A 23485-nucleotide genomic window follows, 5' to 3' on the forward strand; every position below is an offset into this window, starting at 1 on the left:
TGTGTTTTATTGTGTTTTATTAGATTCACTCTTATAAGTAATAAGATGCTCATCTCTTTTCTTGAATAAAGTATTAGTAATAACAAAATCATACAACAAACAACAACAACAACAAAACCTTAATCCCACTACTTCTATGCTAAGAACAGCAACCCTAGGGTTAGAGCATCTACCAGCGAACTTCTCCCGAGAACTTGCCCGAGAGAGAGAGCACTTGACGATGGACGCATCGGAGCCGAATGATAACGGAGTTTCAGCGACGACGGAGGGCGTGCAAACAGCATTACCCTTCTGAGGGGTTGGGTCATCATCAATAATCAGAAAGGTCGGAGCGGATCCTCTGCCCCCTTCAAGAGATATCATTTGTATTAAGTCTTCTAAGTCATTCCAAAATTTATCTTTAGACACTGTATCTAAACCTACTTGAGGAAAATCAAAAAGATTCACGTCATGATTTTTTTCGACAAGTTTTACGCTGGCTGTCGGCTACCTAACGCAACCTTCCACCTACTTTTCGCATCCGGATTTGGGACCGGCAATGGCAATGTTATTAAATTAACCCCACCATCGAAAAAACTTATAAAAGAATAAAGATATCGAACAAATCCAATCCATCACCAAAGAAAAGAGTCAGAAAGAATCAGAATTTATATCAACAAAGAAAAGAATCAGAAAGAATCAGAATTTTATTAGTTGTAGGAACAAGATATCAAACAAATCCAATCCATCACCAAAGAAAAGAATCAGAAAGCCCAGTTAGATTTCAATTCTGCAGGAACATCGTGCACGCAATAACCAAATGCAAGCACCTAATTGCAAACTTCAAAAGACCACTAGAGAACAGCAGCAAGAATAATCCCAGACACACCCAACCACTAAGTTCAACATCAAACATGTTAGAATAAATTAAAAAAATAAATAAATAAATTGAACAAAATTGGCAAAAAGAGCTGTAACAAAATCCAAAGCAGCCAGCAAAATATGAAAAAGCCGGCCTATATATGCATACAACATCAGTAAAGTGAAGCAAAGCAATTATCCCATCCAAAGAAATCATGATTTATGAAGAGAATGTGCAACAGAGTAGCCACATTCCAATCAGATAGAAGCAATTTCATTTCAAGCTCAACACGATCATTATTATTATCAATAGATTATTCCAACTATTTTTGGGTGAAGTATATGAGTTTTCACTCTTAATTCAATTCAAATTTTCAGTCAGATATACGCAGATGCTTGCACTAATTCACAAGCATCCAAGCCCAAATGTCCATTTGTTTAAACTATGTTGATTAAGAACAATGCATCATAATATGATCTTCTAAAATCATAAATAATACATACTGGATAAATCAGTTTTGCAATGGTCGCTTCATCCGTTTCAATAATTGCAGCAGCATCCAGTAGACCATTCTCAGAAAGACGTTGCATGGCACCTGGACTCCTAATGAAGTTGGTCAATTACAATAAAAAAATCATACTCTGTCACTGGATATAAAAAGAATGTTAGGAAATATAGGAATATGCATGAAAATATCTAGGAAAATGGTGAGCCAACCCTAATTTGTAGGAGTTACAGGAACTTGCCATGGTTAACTTCATCCTTGGTTTGGCTGGATAGTAGAGAAGACACTAAAACTGCAAATCTTCTTTCCTGGTATTAAGTGAGAAAAGTATTTGTAAGAAACTAGTAATTAATCATCGCAATATAATACTGAAACTGAGGCAAGTGTATCCCTGAATGAGGGGATTTTACCAAAACACTTTTTTATTAATTATGGATGATAATATAAATTTTGGTTTGTTTGGTTTTCTAGGCTCAAAATTAGACCAAAATCAAAGAAACGAAGCATAGCAAAATGTTCAAAGTTAAAATTGAAAAGAATGGAATGGAACCAACCCAATAGTATGACTGAATGAGTTCGGTTAGACCGTTGCTTTCATCTTATTAATACATGCATCACCCACAGAATTAGTTAATATAAATCTATTTTAATAGGTGGGTTGGTTAAAACTTCTTATTTATATATTGGTGCATGGAATTGATTTGCATGTTAAAGATGAATGATATATGTATTGAAATATTTAATAATGTAAATACAATGAGCTTAAAAAAAAAAATCATGTTATAGAAAATAAGTTGGCAATGATATGTTAATCACAACCTGAACAAGTGAGTCTTTATGAAAGCAAAAAAAGTTATCAAGTTAATATGTTCATAATGATATAAGAAAATAGAGTGACAAAAAAAACCTGATAAAAGTAAAAAAGTCATCAATATGTAGCCTTGCTAAATTTTCAACCCTATAACATATGGACAGATCTAATATATTCCACTACTATGTAACAACTTGGTGTTTCAATTTTTCTTGGAGTAAACTCCACCATTTTCGCACGAACAAAAACAAAGTCCTCGGAAGCCTCCATAAAGTTGGCATAGAATTCCATCACTACACCAATAATCACATCGACCGTAAAATAAAAACAAAATTTCCCACTATCGAGCATTGATTAATAGCTCGACTTCTCCTCCCGAATTTTTAAATCCACGATCCGGAATCATTTTTTTTTATTTTCAAGTAGACTATAATGAGCTTAAAAAAAATCATGTTATAGAAAATAAGTTGGCAATGATATGTTAATCATAACCTGAACAAGTGAGTCTTTATGAAAGCAAAAAGAGTTATCAAGTTAATATGTTCATAATGATCTAAGAAATAGAGTGACAAAAAAAAACCTGATGAAAGTAAAAAAGTCATCAATATGTAGCCTTGCTAAATTTTCAACCCTTTAACATATGGAGCAGATCTAATATATTCCACTACTATGTAATTACTAACGAACCTAGACATATAAACAAAGTATATAATAAAGTTAAAATAAGATATTTCATGTTAAGAAATAAATAAATAAGTAAAATATATATAATGATATGATTAGTCTCTTATATTGACACATGTTTATTTAACTAACAGTACAAATTATCATAGAATATTAAATATCTTAGTAAACTTTCCTACAGCAAAAACAACTTATTATTATGCCGTATTATTAGTCAATAAATTATTTTTACAATAGTTATATGTAATACACTATACTAGTATATGATTATGAATTTAATTCTTATGTCAAATTCATTACTAGAATATTATACTATTTCATTTTTTGTTAAATCACGCATTAAAGTTATTTATCGTGATGAGTTTACAATCTAACCTATCTTTTAGAGGCCTTTCTATGTATGCTTCTCCCTCAACATCAAAGAAAGTGTTTTTGAAAGGGATTTGTTATCTCAACCTTTATTAACTTCAGGATAATATAGTGACTAGAACGACTGTTATTTCTGATGATTCTTCTAATGTCATTTCATTGAGTCATATGCGGCTAGCTCATGCCGTGAGAGAGAAGGTTGAGTCTTAGCGAGAATAGAACATTAGTTAACTACCTTATAATGTATGGTTTTGATGCTAGATATAAAGCATATTACAGAATGTATATAAAATTTGGCATTCTACAAATGATCTCTGATGTCTATCACTCTATCAAAGTATAGTTGAATGAATAAGTATTTTAAAATGTTTCTGCTTAATTTGACTTATATTAATTTAGTGGATCCTAATTAGTTTGAATTTGTATGATCATGTTTGAGTCATTCACTGTTATTCTGATGGATAGAATTACATAATGGGTGTTGTAATAGATTCGAATAGTTGGGTTGTACCTGTACCTATTACACCTTATTTTTGATTGGGAGGAATCCTCAAGCTGCGTGACATAAATTAAATTTTTTTCCTCTCCCTTCATGTTTTCCTTATGCCAGCCCTTCATCGACAATTGAACAGCAAATCAACATTCCTCAGCTACCTTCGAGAAAAGTGAATCATTCCTCCCATCACCTTTGCAGCAACTAGACAACAAACTAACACTAGGGGTGTCAATAGGAGACCTAATACAATAAATATGACCAGCAAAATAAAAAAGATTTTGGTTTGGATCAATCCAAATATAATTATGGTCGATGTATAGATCGAAAAGAGAAAGGGAGTGCTCAAATCAACCTAAAAATGTGCACTTGCTTGTTTAATAGTGGAGTCCTTTATTTTCAATAAAAATTATATTTTATAAAAATTTTTGGATTTTTTAGTCAACGTTTCCGCTCATCCTATCCTATTTAATCAGTGGATTCTTCCTTTTAACTTTCTCAATGAAACTCAACTAAAATCATTCTTTGAAAAATTTTTTAGTGAATGTGTACAAATTAGGTCATTTTATCCTATTTATGTTGAGTTGACTGTATCCTACATGGCTCAAGTTCTTAGAAAAAGACGGAAAAGAGGAGCCAAACAGTTCTTAAAAGTTGTAGCTAACTAATACTGAGAAATAAGAAAAAAAAAAGGATAAGAGAAAAGAGAGCACACTAATGTAGTTTTATCTTCTAGAAGCATCTAAAAATAGATATTTCCTGTGGATAAAATATTGGTTTTTTCCCCTCTATATGATTCTCAAACTTTTCAATACATCACATTTTTTTAACTATAGAAGTTTAGGAGTTCTTTTGCAGCTAGATTGGTAGAGTCTAGGTTTAAGGAAAAATATTTCCTTGCACCATTTTTCTTGTCTGTGCACATGTATGCTTCTTGATACTAGATTAGTCCTTTCTTCCTTTCATGAAGATGTTAACTACGTCAATCCATGTCATATTGGTGTCTTGATGACATCCAGTTGTTTTGATCTATTGGCTATTCATCAAATTATACCCCAATAGATGTTTCGGCATAAACATGTTTTTTTATAAACATTACCTAATGTTGCATGACTCTATCCCAATCATTCATTAATCAATTTCTTGAGTAAGCTTGGTCGATAAACCAATAATAAATAAAGCTACAGAACTAAGTTGTTTACTAGTTAAAATAGTGTAGATTTTCATCAATAATATTGAGCTAGCTTCATTCTGCTTGATCCTAGATTATCCTGTAGATCACGTCCAAGGAATAAAGCGTTAGTCAGATGAAAGAAGAAAGAAAATTTAAACATTCTTTACATTTTTAGAGAGAATTTCGTTCAAAGTTCTCTTTCTTGAGAATGATCCTCCTATTTATAGTTCATAGGTTGGATCTGATAAACTACATGGTTGTTCTAATTTAAAAGGGGACGTTACTATAAATAATGAGTCATTAGATTTACATATTTGCAACTGAATAACATTTATTCTGATCTCATAACCGCTGTTAGCGCCGCTATATTTTTGCATTTGCCTTAAACACTGTTTTTCATTCGTAACTAGCCAATTTGGTTGCTTGGAATTCATTTTATCGGTCAGGATTCATTTGGTCGATCAAACAACCTTCGGTCGAATTAATGATCTTCGATTGCCCATTCTGTGGAGACCGAATGTGAAGGCACATCGTCCTTGAGTGGGATTATTTCATCGGGTATAGAGTGAATTAGAGTAATCCGACAAGCAACCAAAATTTGGTCTGTGTCTATACTGAAGAACCTCATTCTAAGCGACTACTAATTTTCATGATAGTAGTAGGTGTTGACACAACTGTGCGGTATTTGTTAGGTCGTTCATTATCTTCATTCGGTTAGCCTATGAGACCGACTGATCACATGTCGAATAATTCATTTCTTCACGTCTCCAATCACTTCTCGAGATTCGTGTATACGCCATTTATATGTACATAATTAGTTTTTCGATTCTCTTACTTCTTAGAAAGTGACAACTGTCATAAAAATAAGATAATTAAATAACGTTATTGTTCATATAATGGGTAATAAACATCATCATAAGTTATACTCCATTAATTTTTGTGCCCCTTTTTCCTATAAATAGAGCACCAAGTGTGTTTTTCTTTTTTCCCATTTCCCGCATTTTCTTCTGGTAAGTCGGTCACTCAAGAGAACAAATATGTCAGGTGCCAAAAAGATAGCGAGGAGGCCTTATTGAAGGCCTTTGGACTTCCTACTTCTATAACCCGCCTCGTAGATAAGGAATGAAAAAGGAAACCTGACAATTCCCGCTCAGTCCTTAAGAAAAAGGTGGGTGAAGAGATGCAACTGACTGAGAAGAGGAAAGGAGAAGAGAAGAAAACGGTCGGCGGAAAAAGGCCAGTAGAATGGGTACAACCAATTAAACAACCAACCACAAAACTGCCTTGTGTGGAAGTGATTGGTGAATCGTCTGACTCCGCACCACTTCTAAAAAGGAGACGGAAGGAAGGAAAGGTGTTGGACCCCTTTACCGCTCCGTCAGTTCAATTTCTCATGTGCGTGCCGAAAAGAAAATATAGAGAAATACAAATTCGGGGGGCGTGCTTTGCACATGAGTTTAATGAACCGAGGTTTGGTCTTGCCTAAAACGGTGGACAACTCGACTGCAATTTTTATGAATAAAATTTTTCATAATTTAGGATTATGATTTTTCCCGAATTTTGTGTCTAAATGACATTTTTTACGGAACCCAATGCGGTGCTTGGGCTACCAAAAGGAGGCCAATAAAAAGGATTGAACGGATGAAAGAAACTTTCGCATTTTCTGCTCTGACCTTCTCCGAGTCATTTTTCTTTTGAAGCTCGATAGCTCCCAAATACTCTCCTCAAATTTTTGGTTTGGTTAGATCTTCTGAGAGATCGATCCTCATTGAGTTTGAGGTTAGGTTACTGGACAAGACTTGTGTTTCGTATTAGAGCAAGTGGATGCGGAGGTCCGGGCCACTGACTACTTGGGTGACGATCTAACTTTCTACCAAGATCAATTCCGGTGCGGGCTTCACTACTATTATGTACCGAGCTTTGTTTGATCTTCAACTTTTATGGTGTTATCCTAGCCCAAGTAAAGTCGAACTCAACTGTTGCAGTGATGATATGTGTGACTTGTCAACGCAGACAAGGCGTCCCTTGGTTACGCAAATTATTTTCGCACATGTTTCTCTCTGGGTCAAGCCAAATGGGTATGTGGTTTTTGAGACTACCCGAAAGTTCCAATTAATTGACCTAGAGAAAAAGAGAGAAAACTAGAACCTCTGCTTTATTAGGGGTGCTATGATGAATGGGGCATCTCAACTAGAACAACCGGTGGCCCATACAAGAAAAGCAAAGTAATTTCTCCCTGGGTGAAGGCAATGGAGCAGGTAATACTTTGTCGGCAATTGTTAGTGGTTCAATATACCGATCCCTTAACAGTCAATCGGATTTTGAATCCCAAAAAATATGGCTCGATGACAGAAGAAATGTGGGCAGCTTCTAATAAGGCCGAAGAGAAGAGGCAACTTGATAAGGCCCCTCGGCTTTTGAAAAAGGCATTAAAGAAGAGGAAAAGGGGGGACGGAGAAACAGAAGAGGGAACAGAAAAAGTTGGCCCATCTAGGGGTAAAAATCAGGTGCAGAATTCGTTTACTCGGTTTCAAAAACTTATGTTATTATTCAGAATAAAATCACAAGCGAATTAATACTGATTGAACAAAAACCACCCCCGATCATCATAGGTGACTCGGGGGATGATGTGACTCCCTCCCTTTTTCTAACAGATACTGAATGTTCTTCGAGGCGTCTTTCAGCTCAAGAGACATTTTGATCAGCCTTAACAACAACAACAACAACAACAAAACATTTATACCACTAAGTGGGGTCGGCTACATGAATCCTTTTTCTCCATTGCATCCTATTTAGTGTCAAATTTTCATTTAAATTAAAATTTTCATTTAATTCTAATAAATTAAGATCATTTTTTATACAATATGCCCAAGTCTTCCTAGGTCTATCTCAGCCTTTCTTAACGTAAGTCAAACCTAAAACATCTACTCTCCTAATCGGATCATCAGATGGTCGATGCTTAATGTGACCAAACCATCTAAGACGAGTCTCTTTAAGTCTCTTTAGTCTCTTTAATTTTGTCCGTCACTGGAGCTACACTAACCCTATCACGGATATATTCATTTTGCATTTTATCGCAAAGTGTAAAGCCACACATCAACCTAATTATTCTCATCTCGGCAACACTTAACAGTTTTATGCTTCTCTTTTAAAGGCCAACATTTAGCGCCATAGGGCATTGCAGGTCTCACCATAATCTTATAAAATTTTCCTTTCAGTCTAAGCAGTAAGAGTTAACCCAACACACAATAGGCCCGAAGCATTCCCCCACTTCAACCAACCAACTTGAATTCTACTAATGACATCCCCATCTATATCACCATCACATTAAACAATAGGCTCGATAAATCAAAAGCGTTCACACTTTTTAATAATTTGATCACCCATAGTTACAATTCTGCACTAGAGCTACTACTACTAACATTACATTCCATGTATTCAGTTTTAGTTCTACTCAAACAAAGGTCTTTAGACTCCAATATAGACCTCCATAATTCAAGTTTTTTCTGAGCTTTCTCTCTCGTCCTATCCACGAGAAAGATATAATCAGCAAAAAGCATACACCAAGGAACATCCTCCTGTAAATGTCCAGTAAGACCATCCATAAATAAAGCAAAAAGATATGGGCTTAAAGTCAATCCCTGATGTAATCCAACAGAAATAAAAAAATATTTGGTTAATCCTCCTATTGTTCGAACACAAGTAACAACTCTAGTAGACATATCTTTAATTACTTGAATATAAGTCATATCAGCACCTTTCTACTCAAGAACTATCTAAAGGATATTTTTTGGATCCTTATCGTAAGATTTTTCTAAATAAAAAAAAATCATATGTATATCCTCCTTATTATCTCTGAACTTCACCATCAAACCTCTCAATAAATGTATAGCTTCCATAGTATACCTGCCCAACATAAATCCAAATTGATTACAAGAAATCTTTGTAATATGTCTTAACCTATGTTCAATTACCCTCTCCATAATTTTAAAGTATGACACATCAACTTAATTCCTATATAATTTACACACTCTTGTGCTTCCATTTTATTCTTAAAAATGGGGACCAAAATACTCTTCCCCCACTCCTTAGGCATCTTTTCGACCAGCCTAGACTGATTTTATTCCCCATCGAAAAGGGATGAGGCAAGCTGTCGGTCTCCACAGGTAAAACTTGGAGATGAACCTGATTGTGGAGATTCATTGGAAAGCACGGGAGACAGCTCTGTTTCCGCTTAGTTGGTCGAGCACAGGCAAAAGGGCAAGACCATCTCCTCCGATCCTTCTCTTCGAAGTCCTCTAAGAAGTAAGAAGGGGGCAGCATTCAACTTCAAAAGCACCGCCCAAAGGTTTACATGAACTCTGATTTGAGGCTTGCCTGGTCAATATTGAGAGAGTTTGGTTCCCCCTGAACTCAGCATCCGCGGGTTATGCTTCCACAATCGCAGACATTCTTTAGTCTGCTAGCTTGGAAAAGCATCCTGACAAACATTGGCCAGTCAAATTATGTTTGTTGCTCGATCATTATCAGCTCCTGTGTTATGCTTCTAATCATCATTTGACCTCAATTTACTTATCAATGAGAGAGAGGCTTGTCAAATTCGAGCCAAGAAGGTATCAGGAAAGAGCGGAGCTAGCAACCATGAGGCGACCGAAGCGGAAGCCGATCTGAAAACCGTTCATTTGGAGCTAGATATAGTATCCAAATGGATTTCAGCGGTTCAAGAAGAAAATGTTGAGTTGATCAAACAAATATCTACCATGACAACAGTCAAAGAGATCCTCGCTACTCAAGTGGAATACCTGGAGATCGGTCGCAAAATTGCGACTAATGAATTTGCTCGAGTGGGGATGGTCGAACCAAAATATGCCAACCTTGAAGACTTCAAGAAGCTTTACAACGCTCCCTCTGCTTCCGAACATTACGAGGAATCTGAAGGCGACAATGTGGTGAATGATAAATCGTCCAACACTCATCTTGAAGACTCGTAGATTCAATCACTTATTTTTCTCTTCTTTATTTTTTAAAAAAAAGGTGTGTATACTTGAAATTTGTAACAGACATCTACATGAATGAAACATAATATTTTTTACTGACTATTATTCTTGACTAAATAAGACGCAATGGAGAAAAAGGATTCATGTAGTCGACCCCATGTAGTGGGATTAAGGCTGTGTTGCTATTGTTATTGTATTATTCGTGATTATGTGCTTGACTGTGGTGAGCTTTTTATAATCATAATTGCTTCATTTAAATAATTTGTTTGTTTTTCTTCGAAATAAAAAATCTTCGTCAAATGCAATTTCAAATCCTTTGAATTTTTTCATGTTTTTTATTTGCTTTTTTGGTATGTCGTACTTTGTATCTCGGTAACCCTTCGTTAAGGTGTTTTTCAGTTGTTTCATTTGTGACTACGAGTGATAACGATTTTTTTTTGTCGTGCTCATTGCGACCAAGCATCATAATGTTTTTCGATCGTTTTGTTGAGATCAAGTGTCAGAATGATTTCTGATCGTCTTTCTGCAACCAAGCGTTGGAACGTTTTTCGGTCGTCTTGTTGCGACCAGACATCAGAACGCTTTCCGATCGTCTTTGTATAACCAAGCGTCGGAACATTTTTCGGTCGTCTTTGCTGCGACCAAGCATTAGAATGTTTTTCGATCATCTTTGTTGTGACCAAGTATCGTAATGCTTTTGGGTTGTTTTGTAGATAACTCAAGTTTCTAAGTATTTTTTTATTTTATTCAGCAAATTACAAACAGCTTTCTGAAAAAATTAAGTCAAACAATAATATTACTTCTCAAATTTGATCACAGATAGAAAAATAATCGTTTTGTTCATGGAAAAAAAATTTTGAGGTTGTCCCCACTTAATGTTCGTGAGAGGATTTTCCCCGTGTATGTCTTTAACTTGTAAGCACCAGGAGCAACTTTTTGGACGATGGTAAACATGTCAGTCCATGTCCGATCAAGCTCGCCGACCGACTGACCTCTTGAGGCTGGATCGGCCTCTTCAGATCTAGATCACCCTAAAAAAAGTATTTTCATGTACATGTTTGTTGTAATAGTGGTTTGCCTTCTTCATTTCCTTTTGTTGCAGAGCAGCATTTGTTTGAATTTCGTCTAACAAATTAAGAGCGAGTGAAGCTCCTTCCTGATTTGCACCTTGCCAATCAATGAGCTCCTCCTAGTCAAAAGACGTTGCAATGATAACTCTTTAACTATGATGATTATATTCAACCGATAACATGGTTTCCATTCCATGGGAAAACATGTATGGCATTTGTCCATGGGAAAACATGTATGGCATTTGTCCGATTGATTTTTATTGAAGAAGTTCAGACGGCCCAAAAGACTGAAGGAAGCATATCCGCCCATTTACCTTTTGCACCTTCAACATTCTTCCTTACCAAGTTCATGATGATTTTATTCGCAGCTTCAGCTTGACCATTGGTTCGGGAGTGATGTGGGGACAAGAAATTCACATTAATTCCTTGACTCTGGCAGAAATCTCTCATCCCTTGATCAGCAAACTGAGTTTTATTATGTGTAATGAGTATTAGGGGTAAGTCATACCCACAAAGTATTTGTCCAGATAAAATTTTCAAGCACACTTGTAGTGATTCGAGCAAGAACTTTAGCTTCTATTCATTTAGAAAAGTAATTTACAGCGACTAAATGAAATTTCTTATGTCCCCTTGGAGAATATCCAGTCCCCACACAGCGAAAAGCCAGGGATTAATAATAGATTGTAATTTATGAGCCGATTGGTATTGTAGTGGAGCATATTTCTGACATTGTTCACACCTTTGAGAAAACTGTTATGCATTCTTCAAGAGGGCTGGCCAAAGGTAACCTTATCTTTGTACTCGATAAACCAAAATTTCTCCCCTTGAATGGCTCCGCATTCGCCTAAATGTACTTCTAGTAGGATGTCTTCTACTTCACTCTCTTTAACAGCTTAAAAGCAATGATGTGATTGATCATCGGAATAATGTGTCCCCAATGAGAAGATATTGGGCGAATTTCAATTTGAACCTTCGTGGATCAGTCACTGCTTCAAGATTTTTTCCTGTTTGAAGTAGTGGAGGTAAAAATCTACCAATCCTTTTGTATCATCCGCTTCCATCTCCATTACTTCCGGCTCTTTGATGAACGGCTGAAGAAGCTTTTGGGGCTCTCCATTCCCAACGTACGTATTTTTTGAAAAGAGAATTGCCACTTGATTCTCCTCTCAACGAACATGTTCGATACGGAAGCTTATGAACTTACCAATTTCCATTTTTACTTTATTCAAGTATCTGATCATCTCATTTCGAGCTTCAAATTCCTCATTAACTTGGTTAACAATTAGTTGAGAACCAGACTTCACTATTAGCTGCAGTGTGCCCACTTCTTGAGCTAACTGAAGCCCAACTATCATTGCTTCGTATTCCGCTTGATTATTCGTGACAGTGGAAATAAGAACGACTGAATTATAAATATGCTCTCTAGTCGTACCTCTTAAAGCCAGCCTAATTCCTGTTGTAGTTTGGCCCAAAGCACCATCCCATGAAGGATCGAAACTTGCATTTCAACCCCATGCTCTTCACTCGATCTGCTCGATTCCGCGAAATCCAACAGGAAATCCGCCACAGCTTGAGTTATGATTGTCGTCCGAGGGATGTAAGGTCATACTCACTGAGCTCCACGAACCATTTTGAGTTATGATTCTCGATGTATCTGACTTCCAAAAGTTTCTTGACTTCCTCGCAAATTGGTTCGGCTAGAGTTGTCACTGTCAATGAAAGCTTCTGCTTTACTGATCGGGCAACTTAGCTGACGTTGAGTTTATCACAAGCAACGTCAATGGGAATACCAGACATTTCGATCGCCGTCCATTCGAAAACATCATAGTATTCCTAGAGAATCTAGATCAACCTACATTTGTGACCTGCAGCAAAAGTTTCATTGATTAGAAAACATTTATTAGGATCCTCTAGACCCACTGGGATTTTGACAATAGCTTAGTCAGTTTCAAGGCCTCCTTCTCGTTGGTGTTGTATGTTCAATGCTTCATGCTCCAAATCTCCACTTATAGTAACTATCACCTAGTCACATGGAAATTTCACAACTACGTGGTAAGAGAGGCCGACCGAATATTGCATTGTAGGTTGTTCGTGCGTCAACCACTAGAAAATCCTCCATATTGGTAAATCGATTGTCATCTTCTCCCCAATAACAGAGAGCGCTATTACACAAAATGCCTCCTTTCGTTCGCCAGTCGGTGCAATTAACTGATAGGTTGTCAAATTCATATTTTCAAACGTTGCTTGGAATAAAATGTTCCTCGAGCACCCAGTATCAATAATAAAATTGCCTACTTAGCATATGAACGGGCATCACGGCATAATAATTCCCCGATCAGCTTCTTGTTCGATCGACCCTAGCATATGAATCGCCTCCCTGTATAGCTGATAATACTCCTGCAATGTGAATGACATTGCCCCCCCCCCCCCCCCCCAACTCGCTTTCCGTTGGAGCCTTACCTTTCAGTCGAGTGTGAGCCTTTGAGGCTACAAACTCCTTGAGTTTTTCGGCTAGGGTCAGCTACTATACCAGGCTACGGAGGTAATTGCACTCCTCGATGTCATGCCCGTGGTCTCGGTGATACTTACAATATTTGTTGGGGTTCCGGAGGAAAGCTCCATCTTTAATGGGAGTCACATTTTGGAAATGCTCCTTGTCTTCTATTGTTTCTACGAGTTTCACCATAGAAACTCGAAGTAGTGTAAACCCAGACATGCTCCGGGTCTCCTATAAACTGGTCATTCGATCGGCTATGCCCGCATCTGTATTGTTCGTCCTCTTTATCTCTTCAAGAGGAGCAACCTCTCTCATGCTTCGGATGAGAACAATCTTTTTGTCTCCATCCATCATCTTTTGAATGTTTTTGCCCGACTGCCGATCTGATTTCTCACCTTTGAAAATCGGTTGGATCATATACTCTTCTACCCAAAAATATCGAAACTGTGGACTCTTCAGTTCTTGTGCTAAGGCTGCCTTGGCAACTGCCGGCTCCAGGTTCTGAACCTTAAGCATCTCTTTCTGAAACCATGGAACATATGCCCGTAGGTTCTCGTTCGATCTCTGTTTTATATACCACAAAGAATTTGAATTCTTGCGTGGTTTTTGGGCTCTATCAAACTGAGGCAAAAAAAACTACTTGAAGTTTCTCAAGGAATTAATAATTTCTAAGGGAAGCCCGTTGAACCACCTAAGAGTGGAATCTCTCGGTGTGGTATAAAACAGCCAATATTTTAATGCGTCGAAGATATTGAGAAGGTGGATTGCCGACTCAAATGACGCAATATGGTTAACAGGGTCGCTTCAACCTTTATATAGTTCCAAGGTGGGAACCTTAAACTTCTTCGGTCGCTTGGCTTCCACGATATGCGAGCAAACGCATTCTCCATCCTGCGATAGACTTTTATCGCTTCTGGTAGCGGTCCTTCCCTTTGCGCGGATCTGGCACTATCCTGGTTTTGGGACTCCACTCATTCGGCGGCTTGGGGAGTCTGATGGGCTTGAGGCTCAGATGCTGGTGGATCAGGTTGCGGGAGAGGTTGTGCCCTTCCCTCGAGCACCACTAGGGCCAGCTCCGCAATTTGTCCTGTCATCCGATCATGGAATGCCTGGATTCGTTGTTGTGTGAATTCCCGAAGAGACTCCATGTTGGAGGTTTCTCCTTCATGTGTCCCTTCATCCTGACGTGCCTCTCATCTTGTAGAAAGTATGATTACATGCTCGTCACACCTATTAGGATGTTGGATCCCGAATCGTCCTGTGAAGGACGCTCGAGTAAAAGAGTGTTAGTCAGACAAAACAATAAGGAAAAAAGATTTAAACACTCTATATTTTAATGAGAATTCTATTTGGAGACCTCTTTCTTGAAAATAATCCTCTTATTTATAGTTTATAGGTAACATTTGGCAAATTACATAGTTGTCTCCATTTAAAAGGAGCAGTTACTATAATTAATTAGTCATTATATTTACACATTTGTAATTGCATAACATTTATTCTGATCTCATAACCGCTATTAGCACTGCTATATTTCTGTAACTGCCTTAAACACTGTTTTTCATTCGTATCTGACCAATTTGGTTGCTTGGAATTCGTTCGATTAGCCATGATTCATTCAACTGACCAAACATCTTTCGATCGGCTTAATGATTTTCGATTGCCCATTCTGTGAAGACCGATTGTGAAGAAACATCATCCTTGATTAGAATTATTTCATCAGATAGTTTGTGAATCACCATAATCCGACAAACAACCTGCCTGAAGATAATTTCTTTTATATATGGAGCATCTTTTGATTTTGATTTATCAATTTTCATATAGATTGCCTCAAAACTTAATAATAAATGAAATATTTTAAGAATTAATAGATTTATTACTTTCCTTAAGCTCCACCAATGTCTTTAGTTTAGGATAAATATAAAGCAAAGAAAATTTAGTCACCAAATAGTATAGTGCCTAATTTATGTTTTTATCATACAAGTATCAAGTTTAAAAAAATAGAATTCAAAAGTTTGAAGTTAAGAGATAGAATTATGGCAACAAAATTCTCACATAGAAGCTTCATGAAAAAGAATATTATAATTAATACTAACGTAAAGACAAAAAGGTGTTAACAGAGGAAGAACATTTGAGTATAGATTTAAGTTTATTTATCTCAAAAAAAATTCATATGATTTACAAATTAAAGCTAATCTTAGTTGTAAAAATTTGCATGCTTGTGTCTAAAAGAGAAACCAAGAATAGGCTCTATCATGTTCTCGATGATGAAATCAAATGTTAACTATACCTTGGGAGGAAGGAATCTACCAGCCTTCTCACAACCCTTGGAATCTACTGGAGCATTTCCCGAGAACCTCATTTTCTTTATTCCATCAAGAACTATTTCCCAATTCGCTGGCATTTCCACTATGTCAAAAGAAATATTCACTCTAAAATGTATTTGCTTGCAAAAAAAGTATCCATGTAGAACTAATAGCCGTTTAGAAATGCATAGCTATGTAAACAAGAAGAACAGATCATGTTATGACCTCTTGAAGTACCTTTTGACCCAATGGAAATGGATTTCACCATCTTTGTATCAATATAAGCGATAATACCTACAAGGCAAGATCCAATGAAACATAAATCTCAATACAGCAAGTGAAATATAATAATGTAACTAATTTGATACTAACCATCAAGATGTCTTTCAACATCTTTAAGGTACTAAAATTGAAAGCATAAAAATGAAAAGCTAACATGAAGAAGAGTTACATGAATGTATGGTTGAAAAAACCATTCAAAGCATATGCCTAAAGGCATGCATCAGTATGACAACAACAACAAGAAGCCTTATCCCACTAAGTGGGGTAGCTACATGAATTCTTTTTCTCCACTGTGTCCTATTGAGTGCTATATTTTCATTTAATAAGTTACGATCATTTTTTATAAATTATGCCCGAGTCTTTCCAGGTCTACATTTGTCTTTATTAATATAAGTCAAATCTAAAACATCTACTCTCCTAACCAGATCATCAGATGGTTGACATTTAATGCAACCAAACCATCTAAGAAGACTCTCTAATTTTGTCCGCCATTGAAGCTACACCAACCCTACCACGGATATATTCATTTCGCATTTTGTCTCTAAGTGTAAAACCACTCATCCCTTAGCATTCTCATCTTGGCAACACTTAACACGGTTTTATGCTTCTCTTTTAAAGGCCAACATTCTGCGTCATAGAGCATTGCAGGTCTCACCACCATCTTATAAAATTTTCTTTTTAGTCTAAGTGGTATGTTTCTATCACGCAATAGGCCCAAAGCATTCCTCCACTTCAACAAACCAGCTTGAATTCTACTAATAACATCCCCATCTATATCACCATCACTTTGAACAATAGGCCCCAAATACATGAAAATTCTTTGTGGTTTAAGCCTCATTGGGGAATGCATGAAAGTTCCTTGAGGCCTAACTTCATTGTCCCCGATGAGGCTTAGGCTTTTTAATATAAGGCATGAGCATCGAACAGTTCTTTAAAATGAATTGTAACAAGTGTTCGACTCATATAACTTCATTATTGTTAGACTATGTGTTTGAATTTTATTTGAAACCTGATAAAATATAATTTGTATCTTGTTCAAATATTTTTTAAACTTGCTTGTTTGAATATGATTCATATATAGCTTAAATAAGATTTGAACACTACTTTTGAGTATGGTTTGAACCATGTTCAATCATGTTTCAAGTAAGGTTTGGATATGTAAGAAATATTTTTGAACCTTGGTCAATCATAATTCGAAACAAATTTGAATGTGGTTTGAATTGATGCTCTAATAAATTTCACACTTCCACTTTAAATAAATAATTAAGATTGACAATTACTTTTCCTATTTTTTGTTATTAGATTACGTGATATATGATGGCAAAGAAAATAAACATGTTAATTATGGCACATGATAAATTATTTTCCACGATATGAGTTCATTTATCTTTATGGTTCAAGGCTTAAGCCTCAAGCCATCTTAAGGATCACATTGTGCTTCACTCAGGATAAAACACCTGAATTTCCAATTTTCATATTTTAAACAATTTATAAATATGGTGAAGTTAGAGCATATATGTGGTTAGTATTTATGCATCACAATTTGGATGAGAAAATAGTTTAAAAATTTACCATATATTGATAAACTATAATAATAAAGTTAATGAATAAAGGATATTTGACTGAAATTTAATATTTACACTCGTTGAGAGCACAAGTTGCATGTTCCAAGTTTCCTTAATCATACTGATGCGGCAGTTCACATGGTTTACTTTTGTATTTTTCCCTTCCTAGATTATACACTGTATATTTGTTCGACTCCTGCAATCTTGTAATGTGTAGCCTATAGAACAAGTTAGACTTCTCTATTCTCATTATTTCATGTCGACTGCTTTTGCCTTTTGTGGATATTACCTTCTAACATTTAGATGCAATCCTCATGGGGCTTTAATGTTTTTTCTTTTCTTTTTTCGGGATAGGTACATGCCTTGTTTTGCTTCTTTCTTATGTGGCATTGTCAGCTTCCCATATCCTAGATAATTTACTATAATAGAATCAACAAAGTAAACATGAAAGAAAAGCTTGGAATTGGGTATATATTCTTATGCTCAATAAATCAAAACATGTAATTTTTAAATAGATACTGGGGAATTCTAAAAATTACAAACTTTGAGTATTTTAGGGTTGTTAAAAATAGAACCCCTAATATGTATATCATGATGAATAATTCAATAAGAATCCTATTTTTTTCTCAAAGATTGGCATTACTTGGATGTGACTCCTTCAAGCACATTGAAGAAGTTCACCAGAAATTTCAAAGAAAGCTTTCTCCTAATATTGGTGTGAGATCTGATTATTTGATTTTGGATAAATCAAGCCTTTGGCCAAATCTTGGATAATTATGAGAAATTAACATTTTTCGGGTTATTTGAATTATAAACAAAACCCTTAAGACATTATAATGAAATAATGAATAAAAAGTTCGGTAAGTTCCATGGAAAAATTTCTCCCTTGCTACTGTTTGGCTTGGATTTTTATGACTTTTATCATTTTATTGTGTTTAAATATATGCAATTTGTGCTGGTTTGTGTGTGTAACTATGATTTTGTCAAATTTTCTATAATTTGGTTCTCCTTTTTGCAATATAAGCATAGATCAAAGAACTACGTTTATTCTTTCTTTTTTTTTCCCTGTAAATTTCATACTTTGCTTACCTTCAAATTATTATTTTGTGTGGGTTGCAAGTGTTTAAAGATTCTACACCAGAATAGACTAAATATTTAACTAAACTATGGGTTAGTCAACTATAAAATTTGACTTTGGCATCTTTTTAAGCAAATCTCATTCGAAGTTTGCATTAAGAAATCCTAAACCCTCAGGTTTTAAACTTTGGTATTCAGGTAAGAAAAGGCTAAGAGTCGCACTAAGAAAAGGCTACGGAAATTTATAGCTTAGGTTTTAAACGTTGGTATTCAGATAAGAGTCGCACTAGAAATGGTGTAAACTAAGAGTCGCACTACGGAAATTTATGGCTTAGGTTTTAGACTTTGATATTCAGATAGAGTCGCACTAGAAATGGTGCAAGTGTAATTATAGATAAGAATTTGAAAGATAATGTTGTAAAATTAATAGAATTGGAGGTAAAATTATAGCTCTTAAAATTGTTGTTGATACTTTTTAATATTATAAGTGCATATGCTCCTCAAGTAGGTTTAGATATAGGTTCTAAAGAAAAATTTTGGAATGACCTAGAAGAATTAATACAAATGATACCTCTTAAAGAAAGAATTTTTATTGAAGGAGATTTAAATAGACATGTCGGAAGAGTGGTAGAAATTTTTAGAAATATTTATGGCGGCTACGGCATTAGGGTGATTAATGAAGAAGGTAGAGTCATATTAAATTTTGTTTTAGTATATGATTTTATTATTGCAAATATTTTATTCAATAAAAGAGATGAGCATATTATTACTTATAAGAATGGATCTAATAAAATATAAATTGATAATTTTCTTATGATAAGAAGAGATCGTCGAGAATGCAATGATTATAAGGTCATTCCAAGTGAGAATTTAAGTACTCAACATCGGCTATTAAATATGAATTTTAAGATGGAATTGTAAAATAAAGAATACTAAGAATCATTATTGTAGAATTAGATGGGGGCGCCTAAAAGACAAATAAAATTACCTTTGAGTAAAGTTCAAGATTTCAAAATTTAGGATGTTCATGCAGAAGCAAACTCTAAGTGGGATAAAGTAACAAACATTATTAAGCAAATGACAAAAGATGTAATTAGAGAATCAAAAGGAAAAGTTTATATAAATAAAAATAGTTTGTGGTGGAATAACAATGTGCAAGAAAAAATAAAATATAACAATTTATGTTATAAAAATTGGTTTAAATATAAAAGCTTAGAGAACTGGGAGATATATAAAATGACCTGTAAACAGTCAAAGAAAACAATCTGTGATGCTAAAAATTTTGTTTTTAATGATTTTTATAATAGATTAGATGTCAAAGATGGTGAAAAATATATGTATAAACTAGACAAAGAAAGAGAAAAGAAAAGTAAAAAATTAAGTCCAAACCCTAATCTTTTCAAAATGCACGTGGGACGGTTCTATCGCTGCCTTTGATCACAGGAGAATCCGAATAGACGAAGTATAGTCCTAAAACACTAAAATGGACAAGAAAAGTGTTCTATGTAATAACTAACATCACCCAACTGTGAACTCTTCCGGGTAAGGTCGAATGAATACCAACCCCAGTTCCGTGCTTAAAACACGTACCGGGAGATCCTAATGGATGCTTGGACTAGGAAGACTGTGAATGACTGAAATATAATCTTATAGCATCAAAGTGAGCATCTATTACATGTGACATCAAAAATGGATGCCAACAAAATGTATCTAAGAACATAAAAATAAACTTTTAACAAACCTAGTAGAATCAACAAAATATTATAGCTCACAAGAAAATATTCAATTTCCAACATAATTGAAAAGACGAGATAGCAAGAAACAATTCTGATATCATTTTTATTTATCTTAAAAAACATCATATGATCAAGTTCCATATAATTTATTTATGATGCATTAAGGAATAAAAATATGTTGAAGTTATTAAATATATGTAAAACGAAACACCAATAAGTATTAGATGCAGTTGCTGAGTGATAAAAAAATTTTTAACTATAGCAAGATCACATCAAAGATCATCATTGACCTAATATCATCGTATATTGATGATGGAGATACTTATAAAAAGACTCGATTTGAGATATCTTAGGTTGTATTTTTTTCAAATGGCATAATTATGATCAATTTACAACCACTAAAATAAGAAAATTAAAATAATGAAAAATTTATAAAAGATACAGACCTTAGAATTATTAAAAAAAAAGACTAGGTATGATATATGCAATTTTAATAAGCATGATTTTAACAATCACCCATCAATATTATTATAAGATAAAGCCGCACCTAAAGTAGGATAGATTTAATCATTTTAGATCTTCTATACAAAGAAATAAAGATAAAGATGAAGATAAAATTAATTAATTAAAATTTGATGTTTAAAATCCCTCAAGAGTGTTATGAAATAAGAGAATATCAAGAGCCTTAAAGTTAAATTTTATAAAAAAGTTCTATAAAACTAAGTTTTATAAAAAAGTTGATAGCTAAGTCGGTGTTGATGGAAAAAAGAAATGTAAAGAAGGATGTATGGTAAAACTACAAAAAAATAAAGGAATAATTATATTAGAAAAACGGTTGGTATGACGCTATCAAGGAAAAAGAATTCAAAATAGACATATGTGGTTTGGAGATATATAATGAAAGGCATAAAATGACCCATTACATAGGTATATTAAATTTATATCATGAGAATAGAAAGAAAAAAGGATAAACGAAAAGTAACATGGATAAACATTGTTCAAAATGATTTAGGAAGAATGGGTTTTAACGCTCAAGTAACATAAGTGAATGTAAAAGGAGAATTTATGAAGCTAACCCTATGCAATTGGCATAAGGCTAATGATGAAGATTAAGTTAGACATACCTCCTTTTACTTCCTTGGATAAGGTTTCTAGAACACGGTTAAGACTAAAATTGGATACCTATTTGTAGCATTTGTTTTGAAAAAGATTCTTATAGATGGATAATGACTAGAATCCATGCATTTTAAGGGTGCAATTTTATGCTATTGCAATAAAGTTATAAAGTGAAGCTTGATGATGCATAGCCCACCACTCGATCAAAACCATAACAACAAATCAACCACTCCCACCCCACCGGCAAAACACACACACACAAGAAAAAAAAAAAAAAAGACAGTGAAAATATGCTTCTAAGTATTGATTTCACCAAAATAGTGTGAAAAGGAGGGGAAAGGGTTATGGGCACTACTTCTACACACAGTAAGATAGACAAAGGAATTAAAAAACTATTGAAAGCTTCATCTACACATAAGAAACAAATTATTACTTATGATGGTTGTAGCTGGAGAAAATTCACTTGTGTTTCACAAGCATCAATAAGATCAAATGCTGAAAAACAGAAGTGCTAGTTAATAGGACATCATTACCTGATTTAGAACTTTCAGATGCCTGGACTGGATTATACACAAACTCTTCTATATCTGGCAACCTATCAGACTACAAAGTGACGTCAGTCAGACAAGAGTCACATTTCACATTTTCATACAAATCCCAGTAAATTAAATCCTCAAAAAGATCCAATGAAAAAGTTTTAAACAGAAGGGATAACCACCATCACAACAATAAATTTCCAGACGATGTATAGTAGACTTCATTGAAAGAAAATTCCTGAAAAATTTCTTGTGACAAAGAATCATGGAAACGAAATGGTGAGGTGTTTGTCTGGCAACAGATGAGATTTACTAAATCTTAACGTATTAAGATTTAGTAAATCCCGTAAATCTAGATTTACTAAATCCTGAATGGGTTTAATCTGGATATTTGTCTAACAACGGATTTACTAAATCATGTATATCCAATAGAATTATTTGGCAATTTTTGCAAGGATTTAATAAGTTTTTATAGCTATTAGAGACAGTTGGAAGCCCGCAGAGTTAAATCTCAAGCCCTGCAATCCATCGGTTCATGGGATTTAAGATTTACGGGATGTACAGCCAAAATCCACGGAATCCAGATTTACAGCATCCGGGGTCCAAAATGGCAGTCTGGCAGGATTTCACTTAAATCCTGCATAAATTTTGGGTTAAATCCATTGCAAGGCACCCCCTGAAGTAAAACTAGTTATGTAATTTTAAACTGTTACGGAAATGCCAAGAAAAAATTATCTTGTATGCATAGTTTACTTCCAATATTCCCCCAAATCAAACAGCTACAAATATTAAAATATACAATTCCAAATTCAGCGGAGACCTGAGAATGTAGGATTATGAACTTACTTTGGGTTCGGGTGCTTCCCTTCCTGGAACATCCATGGTAACCTCCACCATCCTCCTTCTGCTGTTCCTCCTCACGCGAGCTCGAATAGGAAATTTTGGGGCCCCTTCAGAACCGAAAATAAGTAGGAAATCGTTTTAGAGAAATAACCATTAAAGATACGGACTAAAGAAATCAGAAAAAGTGAGCAAACCTGGAACCGAGGTTACGGTTTTGGAAGAAAGTGGTCGGGACATGGCTCTGGAGCTAGGCATTTTAAGGCCTTTTCTTGTAGAAAGAAAAGGGACCAGAGAAATCCTACAGCAGGCGAGGCAGTGCGGGAAGAGCATTTTAGAGGGAAACAGAGGACGGGCAAAATAGGGTCGTTACCTTTTCTTTTCTTTTTTCTTTTTTTTTTTTGTTACAGAATAAATCAATATTTACCGATCTAACACTTAAAACCTTACACCTAGGCGAATATCTTTTTTTTTACGGAAGATGTCAATATTTGCCGATCTAACTCTTATAGGGACTCAAATCTCGTGGCTTGAGATATACCTCGGAATGGTTTATTAATATTCAAATCTCGATAAAAATTTATTTAAA

At 35.0% G+C, this 23485-nt stretch overlaps 1 protein-coding gene across 2 annotated transcripts in view; it reads right to left on the reverse strand.

The window, feature by feature from the left end:
* The window catches only part of LOC110036671 (endonuclease III homolog 1, chloroplastic-like), a 49398-nt gene extending 26162 nt beyond the window's left edge, over positions 1-23236 (reverse strand). The window contains exons 1-7 of one of the 2 annotated variants that reach the window (XM_020741170.1): positions 23094-23236; positions 22903-23006; positions 22054-22123; positions 15982-16038; positions 15729-15835; positions 1588-1654; positions 1345-1436 (exon numbers count right to left, since the gene is read on the reverse strand). In XM_020741170.1, coding sequence (XP_020596829.1) covers positions 1345-1436; positions 1588-1654; positions 15729-15835; positions 15982-16038; positions 22054-22123; positions 22903-23006; positions 23094-23229 — 633 coding nt within the window. In that variant the 5' untranslated portion in view covers positions 23230-23236. Of the gene's footprint in view, positions 1-1344; positions 1437-1587; positions 1655-15728; positions 15848-15981; positions 16039-22053; positions 22124-22902; positions 23007-23093 lie in introns of both variants that reach the window. The other variant, XM_020741169.1, reaches the window with a different exon arrangement.
* Between the last annotated feature and the right edge of the window lie 249 nt (positions 23237-23485).

This window comes from Phalaenopsis equestris, unplaced genomic scaffold (assembly GCF_001263595.1).
Source record: "Phalaenopsis equestris unplaced genomic scaffold, ASM126359v1 Scaffold209544, whole genome shotgun sequence".
Lineage (NCBI taxonomy): Eukaryota > Viridiplantae > Streptophyta > Magnoliopsida > Asparagales > Orchidaceae > Phalaenopsis > Phalaenopsis equestris.